Genomic DNA, 16,321 nt, shown 5'->3' with positions numbered 1-16,321 from the left:
TAATATCAGGACATTTGGTTTAGAATTACAAGTGGCTGGCTTGAGCTAGGTGACCCCTGGTCATCACACCAGAGTACCATTGTGCTGGGTTCACAGTGCTGTGAAGTATCTAAGAACTATAGGTGTGTGAGACTTCTCCCTGTCCAGCTGTACTGCTCGTCCTATGGGCTTCCAGGTGCCACTGCACCTGGAGAAAATACTATCCTGTGGTTCCATTTCCCAAGTAACGAGGTCACCACTATTCCTTATATGATGCCTTCATTACAGGCAATAATGACTGAATCCTCACAGCATCCCTGAGCAGGAGAGAAAGAAGAGGTTGGCCTTCTCTCTCTCCACTTTACAGATGGAGAAACCAAGGCACCGAGAGGTGAAGTGAGTTATCCATGATCACAGTGGGGACCCTGAATCAGCCTGTGATATTTCCTGATCTTTCTGGGTCTAAAGAAAAGCTTCTAGGAGGTCTACAGCTAAAACAAATTTCCTAACCCCACTGTAGTCTGAGGACCCCAGGGCTATGTTGGGAATAGAGAAACAGACCAAGGGAGTCATTTAATAGGTGACCAGTTGTCTATATCCACCATGACATATGGCAGAAGGCTACTTCTAGAAGAATGTTCACTGGGTTACCAATTGGCACTATACCCAAAGGAAATTATTTTTTTGTCCTCCTTGTTTTAAAGATGGATTTTAGGAGTAGTCCTTTCTGGATGAGCATGGGTGAGCTGACTGACTTCAGTTTGCATTGTGGGGTCTTGTGATTCATGTTAAGGATTGGCAGGGGCAGGCATCTTCTACCTGGGCTTGCATATTGTTCTGCATGGGATGAGGCAGGCCGGAGCAGGTGCCCCTTAGGTCCTGCCTGCTCATTTCCAATTTGGTCTATTTTTAGCCCTTGACACAAGGTGTTGGCCGTGTGCAGGGGGATCTCCTACAGTTGTCCGTCTGCTGCCCTCAGGGGCTGCCATTAATAGCACTCCCGACCTTTGGCTCCAGTACATATCAGCCATATCCTGCCAGCCACTGCAAGGAAAGGTACGGGAAGCAACAAGGCACAGCTCCTTTCCAGGAGGCAGAGAAGAAGCAGATGGTGCCCAGGAGAGTCAAGTAAGGCAGACAGAACCAGGCAGGCAAAGAAATAAAGCTGCAGGCAGATCAAGGCAGTGCCCTTGTCTTTTGATATTTGGCCAGTAGCACAAGATGCAGTGGTTTAAGCAAGAAATGAAATCTTTAAAATAGCTAAGGATGGATGAGAAAGAGGCTTGTGTTGTCATTGCAGGAATACATCTTTTTCCCCAGTGAAGGGCTTAAAAAAAAATCTCTGAGAGGGCAGAGTTGCCTTCCTACAAGATTTGCAATTGGGACAGGCACACGTTGATTTAGGATGCTCTGGGGGCAGCCCTCTTACAAACTGATGGTTTTATAGCCTGTGATAGGCTAACCACTGCAATTTCCACGTCCAGACGGTTGACCTGCGGATGAGAATGGAATGTTGCCTCTGTGGCCAGTTTTGGATGAAGAGATAATGACACAGACTTTAACCTTGAAGAATTTTCCCATTTTATTCACCCCATTCACACCTGGACTTTAATCAGAGGAGCTGATGTTGACTTAAATTCACTTCCTACAGGATATTCGTGTGTGCTTCATAAGGAGGGTTACCTGACAGACTGCAGTGGTCAATAAATGTTTGAGAATGAAATGAACAGAACTGCTACCTATTAGGCTGATCTGGCCACTGGGGTGAGTCTAGGTCTGTGCTCTCTTCTCTTTCATCATGCAGGGTCTTTCCAGGTCTCCTCTGAGCTCTTCAAGACCTTCCTGGCAGTTTTCTGAGGTTACACTGGGAACATCCCTTGAATCTAGGTGAAATTAATTGCAATGAGCTCTCTTCACTCTCCAAATTTAAATCCACCTTCCTCCAAGCAAATCAGATAGTGTTATTTTAACATTTTTCAGTTTGGCAAAGAAATAACAGATTTTAGCTTTTCAATAAGACAATCAAATGAGTGTCCACAAGGAGTGCATCCTCATGAAGGCCACCCCGTGAAGGTGTTGTCATCATACATAAGAAGCCTGAAAAGGCTCACTTCGATTAAGGAGCTTCTTTCCTTGGAAAAGAAAATGCCATCTTGCGTGCTAAACAAGTGTTAGGTGACCCAGTGCACCTCATTTGAGAAGCCAGGAGCCAGAGGGTGTGGACGCTGTAGGTAGAATATGCTGGGGCCCCGTTGTCCTTTGGAGTCTGGCATCTTTTTCTTCAGACCAAAGGCTCGAAGCCTGCACATTGCTGTCCTCTACTTACACCTGTTCCTAGGTAGAGGAGAAAATGTTGCTCCTTCTAGGGGCATCAGGGCTTGAGGCTCATTAGAGAACCCTCCGTCCCCAGTGAGGGAAGTTTCGGTGTATACAAAGGAGTGGGGCACTGTCCATTTAAGAGGTTCTCCAAACGAGATCAGCATCAGAAACCTCGCTTCTGCCTCTATGACTGTGTGGGAGGGAGTAAAAGTAGAGGGAGAACTGAGAAGATGATGTCATTTGGTGTTTTCTAATTTTTTCTAAGAATAAGGCTTTTATTGGGACAGGGCCTGTTGCCAATGCCATGAGATGCCACAAGGCCGATAGTATCATCCTCATGACCATGGTCCAGACAGGTATTTGTATTCTTTTAAACCACTCTGGAACTCAGAGGGGCCGTGGCTATTGAGGTGATGGCAAGTTAGGCCACCAGGGCTGTAGAGTATTGGCTGAATTTGTGCCTGGGGAGGTAGAGGAGTGGGAGAGCCCCTGGGACCATAAGGAAGTGTTGTCTTCCTCCACTGGAAAGGGACATGTTGGCAGCACGTGACGTCAAGAGCTATGGGGTCTGTTCCCCATAGTACCCTTGGTTCCCAACTTGTTTGGATGAGTCTGACCCTGCAGAGCAAGGTGAAGCTTTTGGAGATAAACTGGAGAAGTGTGTTTGAGATAGGAGAAACTCTGAGGGCGAGTGAGGCCAGTGGGGGCTCATCTGGTGAATTTAAACCTTACTTAGATCCCTTCATCATGGCCTTGAGAGACATGACATTCCCATTTAGGATGTCCAGGGCTTGTGACAGCCAACTCAGGGAATGTCGCTTTGATGGTATCTAAGGATAATGAGGTTTCCTTTCATGCAGAGGCCCAGAGAGAAGCACAGCCACTGAGCAATGGAGAAACAGGACCTGCAGAAATGATTCTAACAAAATCAGCCAGATTTTGGAGATAGGATCACATATCTGAGAATGAAAAGAAGAGCCAAAGTCTCTATGGGGGGTTGTGGGCTTATTTGATGGGGGCAGGTGGCAATAAATAAAGAAAAGGGACTAGCTCTCTATTCTATTCTACAGCTCCTGGTACAACATGCTCATCTGCTACCAGAACTAAATATAGAGAGTTTAGTTTTCATCTAACACTCCCCCCAGGGGTGGGGGTGGGGCAGCTGGGGCAGCCTGTCCTGGCGCCTCATCGTCCATAAGGGGTTGGCCAGGCGCTCAGGCAAATGGCAGACTAAAAGCAGATTCTCAGTGTGGGATGAGGCCACCACTGCTCACTGAGTGCAAACAGTGACCTTGCCGCCGAGCAGCCTGAAGGATCTGGGTTTTCAGAACCAAAGTCTTACAGGTAAGGAGACAGACCTCCCAGGAGAGTGGGTGGAAAGTGCTAGCTGCTGTGCGAGGTTAGGGGAAGCACAGTGGAGGGGGAGAGAAGACCACAGGGAAGCAGCTGGTTGGGACTAGTGGACAGGGGGTCTCTAGGTGATTGGAAATGCAAGGACCTGCTATAGGCTGATGGTACCAAGAAGGCTGATGAAAAGTCTCCTCTGGTCATTCTTTTTATGTGTCCCTGCCTCCCTCCCATGTTTTCTCCTTCTTTTCAGACTTATCTTCCTTCTTCTGACCCTATGCAAAACCAGAGTTCCCTGCTGCTATTCATAATGCATATTTTCATTTTCATCCTTAGGAAAGTAACGGGCATGATGGAGGGGTGGGGAGCAACGTTTCACGGGATCAGTGTGCCCTCCTGCCTGAGTCTTGCAAAGCCCAGTCCAGCAGAGGTCAAAAGAAAGATTTCTGAAATATCCTGTGATCTTCTCATTTGTTTCCAGTGGCTAAGGCCCCAGAGGGCCCTCCCTGAGTTGGAAGTTGTCACCCCAACTTTGGGCGCTTCAGGTCCATGAACTTCTGTGATTTTCTTAGTTGCGTGTAAACATAAACACACACAGGAACACACACGTGCACACGCACATGCTGAATGTGGAGTAGTAGAATACGAGCGGCCAAGGAAAGCCTGTGGCTATGTCACGATGAAACAGAAAGAGAAAGGAAATAAATCCAAGGACAGGCACACAAGCCAAAGTGGCAGAGGTCCCAAAGGGATGCATGGAGGACAGTGTTGAGGATTGCTCTGGTAATGGACGTCTAGAGGGCTCTAGGCACCCGAGCCCCAGAGCTGAGGCAGACAAGAGTTGGGACTCCGGCAAGCCAGGATGGGATGGCCCCTCTCAAATGGCCTCACCGCCTCTAGCCTCAGCAGAGTAAGCAGCAAGCTAAGCCCTAGATAGGGAAGCAGAATGAAAAGGAAAAGCACCGCCGACTGGATCAGAATTCCTAATTAACCGTTGAGTGGCCCATGGGCCTGTCCCGTGGCTGGGCGGAGACAGTCCCGCATGGCTGGTCTTGCCAAAGCCGAGGTGTGCTCTGCGCTTCCTAGATGGGTGGGCATGAGGGCCACAGGCTCTCTGCACCTCTCCTCCCTTCCTCCTTTCCACCAGGGAGGACCTGAGGGGACAACCGAGTCAGGGAGGGGGACAGGACGGCACTGCAAAGTTGAGTAATAATAAAGGAAATCAAAGGGATCTGAACAAAAAAAAAAACAGAAGAAGAAGAAGGAGCTTCCAGTTCACAACTGAAATGAAATTGAAAACTCGTTCTTTTTTTCTTTTTTCTTTTTTTTTTAACAGGTTTAGATAAACAATAAAGAGGGTGGGAAAGAGAAGCCTCTTTGAATAATAATTTTTTAAAAAAACCCCACAAACATAAAAAAAAAATCCTCAGTGTTTGAACTTCTCTTGAGAATAGTTCAATGTGAGGTTTTGCACCCTAAACAGTTATATCTGGAATTAAAAAAAAAAATCGCAGCTCCACACAACAAAGACAAACAGTATTTACTGAAAAATATTGTGTGTGTGTGTGTGTGTATATATATATACATATATATATACACACACACACTTATATATATATTTATATATATATATATCTTTTTGTGGAGATTTTTTTCTTTTTGTGATTTTTTTTCTTTTCCTTTTTTTTTTTTTTTTTGTGCCCAAGTAGAGATACAATGGGATTGAAAAGATGCCCTAGAACAGAATATTCTTTACAGGAGCAATACTTTGAAAAATAACATTTAAAAATGGTTGAACATACTTGCAATACCTCCAGAAATTCGACTTGGTACAATGAGAAAATAAATAATTGAATCAAATCTTCACCCAAATGACGTGGCCTTGAAGACCCAGAGTATGCTGCTGGTATGAGTCTTGCCATCCAGACAGGGGCTGATAGTCAAGCACCATCCCCTCCTCCCTGCTGCCCGCTCCCCAGCACCCTTATACTCCACCTCAGCCATACCCAGAGTCTGTCTTATATCCGTTGTCTACATTTCTGGCAAGACCTTGCAGCAGACACATACACACATATATACGTGTGCTATGGGTGCACACACACACACACACATACGCACACACACACACACTCACTACACACACAAAATTTCCCACTCAACCCAGATGCACCAAGTGAGCTGAATGACTTTCAGCCAACCACAATGGTGAAAGACAGAAGCACCAAACAGTCTTTGAAATGGGTCAGTTATTACAATTTGACTTTTTTTTATATTCTAATTTTCCTCTTTTGTTAGTATTTTTAAAAAGCACAAATGAAAAATGAAGAATTCTTTCCAGATCAATTTAAGGCTTCCCACCAAATGGAAACAGAAGAGGCCTTACACAATATCACATGTGATAAATGTATACTTTTCATGGCCTTAAAATGACAGAACAAATCATTTTTGCCGGTCACTGATTTAAGTATTGTGCCTTTAAATTGATGTCATTCTTTTTGCTACTATGCTGAGTTTTATTATTACTGATGTTCTTTAATTAGATAAATGGAAATCTCCTTTAATTTGCGTTAGAATTTCCTGTTCTTATAGAATTATTGGGGTGGCTTTTTGTTCTGTTCTGTTTGCTTTACCCCAGGAAACAAATGCGGTTCTTAGCAGGTAAATGCTAAAATGGCACATAGTCAGCCTTCAAGTACCTTTTCCAGCCATCTGAGTTTCAAACACCCAGCCTTTTGGCTCCTAGAAGGCGCTGATAAGTTAGGGGCAAGGACAGGGGATGGGAGAGCAACCCAAAAAGGAGGAGGGTTTTCTATGCGTTTGCTTTTGGTAAATTTGGTTTGTTCGATAAAAATAATCAGATAGGAAGAATGATTGCTTTGCGGTTTTTTTGTTGATTGGTTTTCATTTTGTTTCTAGATTTGTTTTGTTTGATTGTTTAATTTTCCTTCTCCTGGTGCAAAAGTCACCAGAGAGTTTTGCATGAGGAAACATGACAGTACTTAATGAAACTCAGCACCTAAGGGCATAAGGCAGTTGAAGGTTTTGTTTGTTTGTGTTTGTTTTGTTTTGTTTTGTTTTGTTCTTTCAATCAGCACCAATCCCGTAAATGATCTACACTTGGTGTAAGATATAAAACTTTTTTTTTTCTTTTGGAGTGGAGACTACTCCTCCTTCTCCACCCTATGAACCATAGTGTGGGATTTTTTTCAATACTGTTTCTTATGTGTAAAAAACAAAAGAAAAGTTTTCTTTTTGTTTTTACTTACAAAACATAGAGAATATCTTTGTATACATACAGCGACTGGAAAGAAAGCTTATCTGAAGGGGTTGTGACTTATTCATTTCTTTTTTTTTTTGTAGCATTGGTGGTGGTGATGGTGGTGGTGGTGGTGGTAGTGGTTTTGTGTATTGGGGAAAGGGAGGGTTATATTTCTTGTGAGCGGTATTTACCGCAAACCAAACTTAAGGTCCCCTTCTCAGCTTGGGTCAAGATGCTCTTAGAGTGAAGACTCATACTGTAGCAACTCATAAAGGAGCGGTCCGTCTCGATACCGAATGCCTACTGCGGTGGGGGTGACATACTGCAGAATGTTAATAGTCCTTCTCAACCTCCTGTCTACAAAATGAGCATCCCAAGCTGGGTATCTCTTTCTTGGCATGTCAATCTTAATGAGGGGCCCTTCTGGGTAAGGACGCCCCGGCGGGATAGGGGGACCCATGGGTCTCACTTGGAAAACAGGCAAGCAAGTGTCAGCCGTGAGATCCTCCTGTTGTTCCGTTACGGCTCTGGTAGGCGTGACCTGGGTCCCCCGGTACCCAGGGGTCTGAGGCGCCATGGGCTCAACATCGGGGGGCAAAGGGATGCCCCAGAGCAGCTCGGCACAACAGGAGCTGGCAAAAATCTTAGCTCGTGGCCCCATGGGATGCAGCACACCGTAGTATAAGAGCATCGACGCAATCCCAGCCACAAAGCTAATAAAGACACAACACAGTGCTGGCACTGCATAGGAGTCAGTGGTCTCCGGGTTTCTGTAAAAATACCAAAGGAACGTCAAGGTAGCATTCTCTGTCAAGACTATCGTATAATATGCAAACATTCGATATCGAGTCCGCCCTTCCTTGACGTTAAACCAGCAGAAAATGTACACAATCCCTACCACCATGTTGAAGAGGATCTCCTCCCACTTGGACATGCAGAAGTCTGTTCCGCCATGGATGATCCAGAAGGCCATGGCACACCAGTGAACCACCACGAAGATCCCGAAGTAGAGCTGGAATATGGAAGCAAAGAGGGCAAAAGAGATAACTCTGGATGAGATGGTGAAGAGGCGCCAGAAGACGTGGATGAGGGCCCCTCTGTAGCTCATACTCTTCTTGTCGTCCCTGGAGTCCCGCAGCAGCTTGTGATAGGAGGCTAGCACCCAAGCCAGGGACATCAGGGAAGTCGCAGAGGAGACACCTGCCAGAAAGACACAAACCCACACAGTCAAAACCTTGGACATCTAGCAACGGGCATGGCGGGGCTGCCAGCCTAGGAGACGCCCACACACATCGCGGTCTAAAGGAGGAGGGAGAAAGAAACACACAATAAGAAACTGGATTTTGAGGTCACAGCTGTTCCCTAAGCTGACAACTTTTGAGGTCTACTTTCACTTTTCAAAACCCAGTCCAGAACTGCTGGGGACCCCTGGCTCAAGAGTGAAGCAGAGGCTTACGCGCCTTACCAAGGGAGCCGAGGACTGGGGCCACTGTGGTGACTCACTGCATCTGCTGCGGGCCGGGCGGCACATGTTCTGTTTTAAGGAATCGAGAACTTGCGGGGATCCTTGTTGCACACACATGTGTGGCCAGGGTTGGTGGCCCTGTCATCAGCAGCCTGTGCTCTCAGAGGAGCCCACAGAAGGGATGACCAGTGCTGAAGCCCAGCGGGTTGCTCACTGCCCCAGGTTCCACCACTATTCTCCTCTGGCAAAGCACTGGGGTCTCTATTGGCTTTTCATCAGCTCGCCTCTGAACTGAGGTTTTTGAAATTAGCTTCTCCATCCCCTGCCTATGGCCACCCTGACCAAGGGCCCTGAGATATACTGTCTCTTTCAGTGGTTGCCTTTCTTATTCATTCTTGTCTCTCTCAGTCTCATCCAATCCTTTTTGCTTTCTCCAACCCACCACTCTGCTCAAAGTTCTCTGAGACCTTGACTTGGGAGGCCCGTCCTCGTCTGGTGTCTGTCCTGACTCAGAAGCACTGTTGCTCATGCTTCGGGAATGCCTTTTCTGCTCACCATCGTCTGCTCGTCATCCCCTGCATTTCTCCTCAGCAGGCAAGTGAATGTGTCTGATTCCAAGTGATACTTCAATTGCCGTAGAGCAGTTTTATTTATAATGCTGCCTATTGGATTTATGTAACTCAATCAAACCCAACACAATAAATAGTTACTGGATCTCTCCAAATCCACCCACAAGAAACCAATTATTAGGCAAGTATTACCATACGATCCCCTCTCAAGCAAGACTCCCCATCACCCCTCGATGCCCTCACTCATTTTCTCCACTCCGTCCATCTGAAGCCTCTTTTGTTTTTCCTTTCTCTCCAGATTAAAGAACTAAATGCAACTAAATTCAATTGGAGTCCTGAATATTGTTCCTTCAGCACCTGTCTCCTTACCAGGTTCTCTACCCTCTCACTGGAGCACAATCGCCCTACAGCATTCTTCCAGGCTGAAGTCATTCTTCCAGGCTGAAGTCAAAGTTACCTCGTCAGCCTCTCTCAGTTCAAAGGTCCAGGAGCCTGCTCATCAAGAGACTCATTCAACTGCCCCAGCCCTGCAGCCTTCAATTTGTCTTTCCCTGGGGACCTGCTTATGGTCCCACTCCCCTCCAAGCCCCAGGGGAGAGTCAAAGTCCCCTGTCATTTTACACTTTCCCTGCATTTGCCTTCCTCACCCCCCTCACTCACATACTCCCTTCCAACATCTCACAGACGCTCAATTTACGGCTTGCAGAATGATAGAGCACGATAATAAAAACCATTATGTTGGCATGAGCATAGAAAACCCTCCAGAGCGTTAACTGTTACAATAAGCATGTATTGCTTTTGTAATAACAGCAACCACAACTGACAACAAACAGGGCAGAAACCATCCCAATTCCTCCATAGAAGCCAATCTTGAGAACACCTAACAAGTTTCCTCTCACCTTTCTGGAAAGTTCTGAACACAGTACTTGGTGTGTCCTCTCTGCCCTTTGTACACACAGGGTATTTCCACCAGCACCCGCTGAGGCCATGTGTGCTCCGTGACTATGTCACAGTGGTCATGCTAACCTTTCAGAGCCTCCTGAGTTTGTGTTGTCTGGTGGTGGGGTGGGAAAGGAGGGGAACGGGTCCTCTTGGGAGTCACGTGATTTAGGCTGTGGGTTTCCAGAGGGCAGGGAATGTGCCATCATCTTGGTAGTCTGTGCTAGGCTTATTACCAATCCTGGAGCATCAACAGAAATTTCCTCTTAAACATCTTTGTGACATCAGCCCTCTCCTGGTGAACTCATTCCTCGATGTTAATAATGTTGGTGGTACCGCTGACCTTTAATAATCAGATGGGAGTTCTACAGAAGCTGAATGGGAAGAAGACTTAATTTTTTTGTTCCTTCTAAGAAATCAAAATGTATTACTTCCTTGGTTCTAAAACAAAAACTGGGTGTTATACGCAACTAATGAATCATCGAGCCTTACATCGGAAACCGGGGATGTACTGAATGGTGAATAACATAATATAATAAAAAATCATTAAAAAAAATAATAAATAAAACTAAAAAAAAAATAAAACAAAAACAAAAACAAAACGAAACAAAACAAAACAAAAAAACATGAGTGCCAAGTTCTCGGACAGCCCCTCAGCCTTCACCGTGCTGATCTCGATATTCTGTGTGTTGTGACATTCACCCCATACCAAATACAAATAAACAGGAATTCATGTTCACCAATAGCACATTGCCAAGCCAAGTACAGTTGTTCTTCATTATTCTATCTCTGGGTTACCTAGGACATTTCTAGATCTGTTCCTGTGGTTTTGAGGGCTGGTGTTCTGTTCCTGCCTCGCCCTCCCAGAAGTGTTACAGAAACTGCTTCCCTTGGAGCTGAACCACTGCCTTGGTTCTTGGTTAACATTTCCGGAATTGCTCTCTAGACTCCAGCACGAATGTTCCCCAATCATCATAAGACATTAATGCTAATTATAAGGAGGGTTTGGGACATAGTCACATGGAAGACAGATCTGAGCACTTGGCTGTGGGGCTGCTGGCTAGCGGATGCCCAGCCCCACTCTTATCTCTCTGCCTATCTGTTCCTTACTGGGTATGTTGTAGATCACCAAACAGTGTATCCACAGGAAGCTTCACAGACCATCCTCTTCAACACTCATTCAACAAGACGCAGAAGTATAGGGGCTTGGGTTCCTTGCCCAAGATTACCCTGAGGACCACTGACAGTACAGTTAGGCTCAGATTATAGCTCTCTGTGTACCTGATCACATTGGTCCCAGCTCTCCGTTCTTTCTGCACCTTGTCCCTTGGTCAGCTTAGCTCTCCAGAGGCCCATCAGATAGCACCTTTCCTGAGGTCATGTGTGATAAAAGCCATCAGCCTTCTTTAATGGCAGGTGTCTGTTCTAACACCAAGCTGTTGGTCCCTGAAGGCCTTGAATGCCAAGCCACATCCTTGGCATTGTGCAAATGCTCCAGGTTAGGGGGAAAAGGGAAAGAGGAAATTCCTGACACCTGGCCCGTGTGCAGGGTGCCCAGGGCAGAGGCCCTGCCCAAGACCAGAAAGAGTGCATTTGCCTGGAGTCTTTTCTCTCCAGAGCCAGAGCAGAGTGAAGAAACATGAGTGTGGACATCATGCCATGCTGAGCCTGCCCCACTCTCTCTGCCAGCAGCATCGACAGAGATGACTCGATGGGGCTGGGGGAATGCCCAGAGGTGGCTACTTTCTAATTCATCACATTCACCAAAGAACTCCCTGTTCTATTCAAAGCTCTAGACACATTTTTGGGGGGTCCAGAGTTTGTGCTGCTGAAGGGCTGAGTACATCCTAGAGAGACCAGAAAAACAAGACCCACTTTAGGATCTCATTTGGGAGTTGGGTTTCTCACTGGACGCTCAACAGAGGGTAACACTTGCCCTCCAGGGGCTCAAGAGCCAATGGTACAAGTCATTAGATATATTTGTTATCAACTCACCTCCAGGAAACTTGTCTGGACCCCATCTATGACATTGGCACATTTGTTATGCTTGGTCAATGGATCAAATGTCCCATGATTTGCCACCTTTGCATCATTTCCCTGGACAAAATCTGTGGCCTCACACATCCACAGGACCGTAAGTGCATCTCGTCCTTAAAGGACTGTCAGCAGAAGGTGCTTCAGGGCATCCAGCTAATTCTGGGGGCTCAACCGGGGCAGGGGAGGGAGAACACCAGACAGATGTGTTCCCTAAAGAGTCGCTGACTGTCCCCGAGAACACAGCATGATTCACCGAGCATGTACATGCCTTATCTTATTTAGAAAAACCTTGCGATGTAGATATTTATTGCAGGTTGAACTGTGTCATTCTTCCCACAAAAAGATTCATATGTTGAAGCTCTAATCCCCAGCAACTCAGAATGTGACTGTATTTGGAGAAAAGGCCTTTAAAGAGGTGATTAAGTTAAATGACATCATTAGAGGAGGCCCTAATCTAATCCAATTTGTGTTCTTATAAGAAAAGGGGATTTGGACACACAGAGATACCAGGTATGCACTCACACAGAGGAAAGGCCATGTGAGGACACAGGGAGAAGGCGGCCATCTACAAGCCAAGGAGAGAGGCTTCCAGAGAAACCAACCCTGTCTCCACCTTGATCCTAGACTTTCAGCCTCTAGAACGGTGAAGAAATAAAGGTCTGTTTTTTAGCCACCCAGTCTGTGGTATTTTATCACAGCAGCCCTGGCAAACTAGTTCAGTGCTCTAATTTCATTTTTTAGAAAAAGTAACTGAAGATATTTTTCAAAAATCATGCATCTGTCAAGAAGTAGAGTCAGGATTCAAACTCAGAGTCAGACTCCAGTGGTCCTGAAAGTAACCGCTGTACTAATGGGCCCCCCAGACATGGCCTTAGAAGAGGCCGGGTGAGGAGAGAGGAAAGAAAGTTGAGGCAGCCTGGGTACGAAGGATTTGAATCTTTTGCTGAGTGGACAGGAAGGGTAGTAGCCACGGGTATCTGAGCGAAGCCCTTGATTTTAGAGCTACAAACCAAATTTGCATTCTAGTCCACTTTCTTCAGGAGAGTAACATTCAAGCAACAAAGAAAGAGGTGACTGCAATAGAATTAACGGAGATCGCTTTCCCTCTGTCAAGTGATTAATCTTCAAATGCCTGCAGTGTATTGCATTGCAGAGGCAAGGAGGGCAAGGTTTTCCCTCACTGCTGTGGCCCACTTGGAAGATTTCTGTCATGCCTGAGGTCAACTCAAAAGTCAATGCATTATCCTGATCAAGACCCAAGCCCAGGGGAACCGGCCTTGGAAGGGGCCTTGTGGCCCTCAGTGAGATTCTCAGACAGGCCTGGGAGCATTTATGATTTGCTCCCACTATAGCTCGATCACTTTCTGTATCCCAAAGATCAGACTGGAAATTGTTAAACACTTCACGTTCAGCCGTGACAAGTTCTGGGCAGTGACCTTCACGGCTTGCTCACTTTTCCTGGTGCAGACCAGGAGGCGGGGTTGCAGCTGGTGCCCTGAGCCCACTGGTGCCCAGCCCCACCAGCTGGGAAGACATGAAGCTGGAGCCTCCTGGGGGGTCACTCCCCATTAGAAAAGCTTGGCAGAGGGGCCCTCAGGTTCTGATCCCTGGACCCAGGGTTTAAGATTTCCAGAAATGTAATGGCCATACCTTATAACCAACGGAACAGAGCGTGAGGGGCAATCTGCAGTTACCTCTTACTGAGGAGGGGTAGTCATCAGGGAAGGCCCAGTTTGGTGGTGTCAGTGCAATATCCAAAGGTCACCCTCAGCCGAACTGTTGCCAGTTGGCAAACGAAACAAAAAATGTGAGTGTGGATTTCCCATTTCACGAGAAGCATAGTAACATGGTGTCTGGGGAAGGATGCGACTCTAAAATCAGAGGGCACGGGGCAGATGAAGAATCTGAAGGAAAGATACAATGCAGTGGGAGGGATCAGAATACAGCCACCAGGATGAGGTAGGGGAGCTGAGATATGACAAGCCCAAAGTAGGGCCACGACCAAGGCAGGGCTGCACCAAAAGGCCAGCAAGTAGGAGCCCCAACACATCAGTGGAAAGGGAACCTGAAGAAGAAAGCAGACACTACAGTATCTCACAGGGAGAACACAGCATGTGGGTTCAAGGAGTACTCTGAGAACCCCCAGGGGTATCTAGAGATGGCCACAAGACTTCCCGAGTGAGAGTGGATGAGGTCCATAAGAGGACCTTGTTCTGTGGGGTGGTATGTGCATGCCCAGCTCTGTCACCAGCTGCTATCCCCCACCTTTCTGCCACAAGCGCTTAGTCCCACCACTAAATCACATGTTGGAAAAACACTTAGAAGAGGGGTTGGATGGGGGCACTGAGCACAGGGTAGAGCTGGTGTAGGAAGAGTCAGCTGTGCAGGCTCCCAGCCCTCTCTCTCCTGGTTCCCTCCCATCAGCATATTACCATGGTCAGGTTGGTCAAGTTCCTCCAGTCTTACAAAGACTAGATCCTCCCTGAACCCCTGCACCTTCTGCCAGTGAGATCCCACCTTCCTTTGTCTCTTCTCCTCCAAACTTCTCGAGGGTAATCTCCTTGCTCCCCTAACTCCCACGCCTCCCCTTTACTCCTGACTCTCCCAGCCCCAATGGAGAGCTCTCTTTGAAGTCCTCAACTAATTCCTGCACCATGCAGATGACTTGTCTCTCCCGACACTGTGTGACATTTGGCATTCGAATCCACTCTGTCCTTCCTCACACCTGATTGTTAGCTATTGCCCTAGTTATGCCATCCTTTCTTTGCTGGGCTGCTATCCCCATTTTACAGGTAAGTAAGCCAAACCTGAGGTTAAGAGACTTCAGTGTGGCCGCAGCCATGTTCTGACATTACATACTCATCTAATTTGTATGGTGTGATACCCCTAGAGATTCCCCAAGCCAAGAAACATGCTCAACTGGCTATTTGTCTACCTGCACATCAAGGTCAACATCTCCCTCTTTTGACTCTCACCTCTTCTCTGAAACTAATATTATGGGAACTCAACCATCTACTCCTCAAATCCCCCTTGTGTATTTTCCCCACACTGAGTTCCTTGCAGATTGTTGGTTCTTCACTTTCCACCCATCCATCTTCCCCTATCTTCCAACATTTTTAAAAAAGCTCAGTCTCTTCTTGGAAATGCTCCTGGAAAAAAGATAAAGCAGCTGTGTGCACAGTTGTCAAAACATTCCTGCCTGTCTCCTGTCCTCACCTCCATCCAGGAGACACAGCAAGGGAGCACTGATACAAAGTTACCTTCCCATTTGGGCAACCAGGGGGAGGAAACCAGCATCGCTGATGCCACCTGAGCCAGGCTCAAAGACGTTGAGTAACTTGGCCGAAGTTACATAGGTAGTAAGTAAGAGAGCTAACAATGGAACCTGGGATTATCTCACCCCTCAGCCACAATCAGTGTGCTTGAGCCAACTCTTCCTGGCTTGTGAGATCCAATTGTGAAATTTGCAGGAATTTTGTGGGCTGGCCAATGTCACGTTAGAGGCTTGAAATAGGCGTGGTGGGAATATTTACACTATAGAAATTTCTACTACAACAAATCAGGGTTCCCCCAGTTCTGCTAAGAGCTGGTTGTTAAGCATTACAAGCACACCACTTGTCAGAATCTATTATTCTTGTGAAAAATTTAGTGGGCCTCATTGCAAATTAGACGGGCCGCATAAGGCTGTCCTCCATATTCCAAAACCATACTTCCAGGCAAACCAATCCACTACTGGCTATCGGTCAGAGTTATACTTAGTAAGTTTGATGTGAAAGCAACAAAGAGACCAATCCCCTTTTTAAACTTTCACTAACAATATGCTCACAGTAAATAATTGAATGTATGACAGTCTTTGAGCCTCAGTCTTTTGCAAGCATTGTCATCCTCATTTTGGTCACATTTCTGTGTTTGGAGAGGGTGTGATCCCCACATGAGGTTACCACATGGGGTAATCTTAAGACACCCTTGATATTTCCAGGCTGACCCTTAGTGTGGGTCCAAAGGAAGATCGTATCCACCATCTGCGGATGGCACCCTCGAGACCGACAAATGTGTGTGGCTGAGTTAATGTGGAAAAACCCAAAGGCAATTGAAATGGCCTGATGAAAACACAGGACAGGAAGACTCGAAGGTCTTGGGAAAGCTGACGTCTGAGAAACCGTACCATACCTGGAAGAAAAAGCTCTATAACATCAGGGAGATGGGCCAAGAGGGACAAAATTTGGCCACTACACAGGTAATCTGTGTGAACATCATCTTCCTGTGGTTTATAGGAAATACCTCTTTATTGGCTCTGTATCCAGGCTGATCATCATCTGCTAATTGTTAATAAAGATTTCAGTAATAATGGTCTCTCCCCTCTCCTGAACAGCTGCCGTGACCCAGACTCTAGGCTATGCATGTGAC

At 46.5% G+C, this 16,321-nt stretch overlaps 1 protein-coding gene across 1 annotated transcript in view; it reads right to left on the bottom strand.

Moving 5' to 3' along the window:
• Positions 1-6,869: 6,869 nt before the first annotated feature.
• The window catches only part of XKR6 (XK related 6), a 308,239-nt gene continuing 298,787 nt past the window's right edge, over positions 6,870-16,321 (bottom strand). Inside the window, exon 3 of the mRNA XM_040626459.1 lies at positions 6,870-8,104. Coding sequence (XP_040482393.1) covers positions 7,143-8,104 — 962 coding nt within the window. The 3' untranslated portion in view covers positions 6,870-7,142. The remainder of the gene's footprint in view (positions 8,105-16,321) is intronic.

This window comes from Ursus maritimus, unplaced genomic scaffold (genome assembly GCF_017311325.1).
Source record: "Ursus maritimus isolate PB19 unplaced genomic scaffold, ASM1731132v1 scaffold_11, whole genome shotgun sequence".
NCBI lineage: Eukaryota > Metazoa > Chordata > Mammalia > Carnivora > Ursidae > Ursus > Ursus maritimus.
This window is presented reverse-complemented; position numbering and strand designations above follow the sequence as displayed.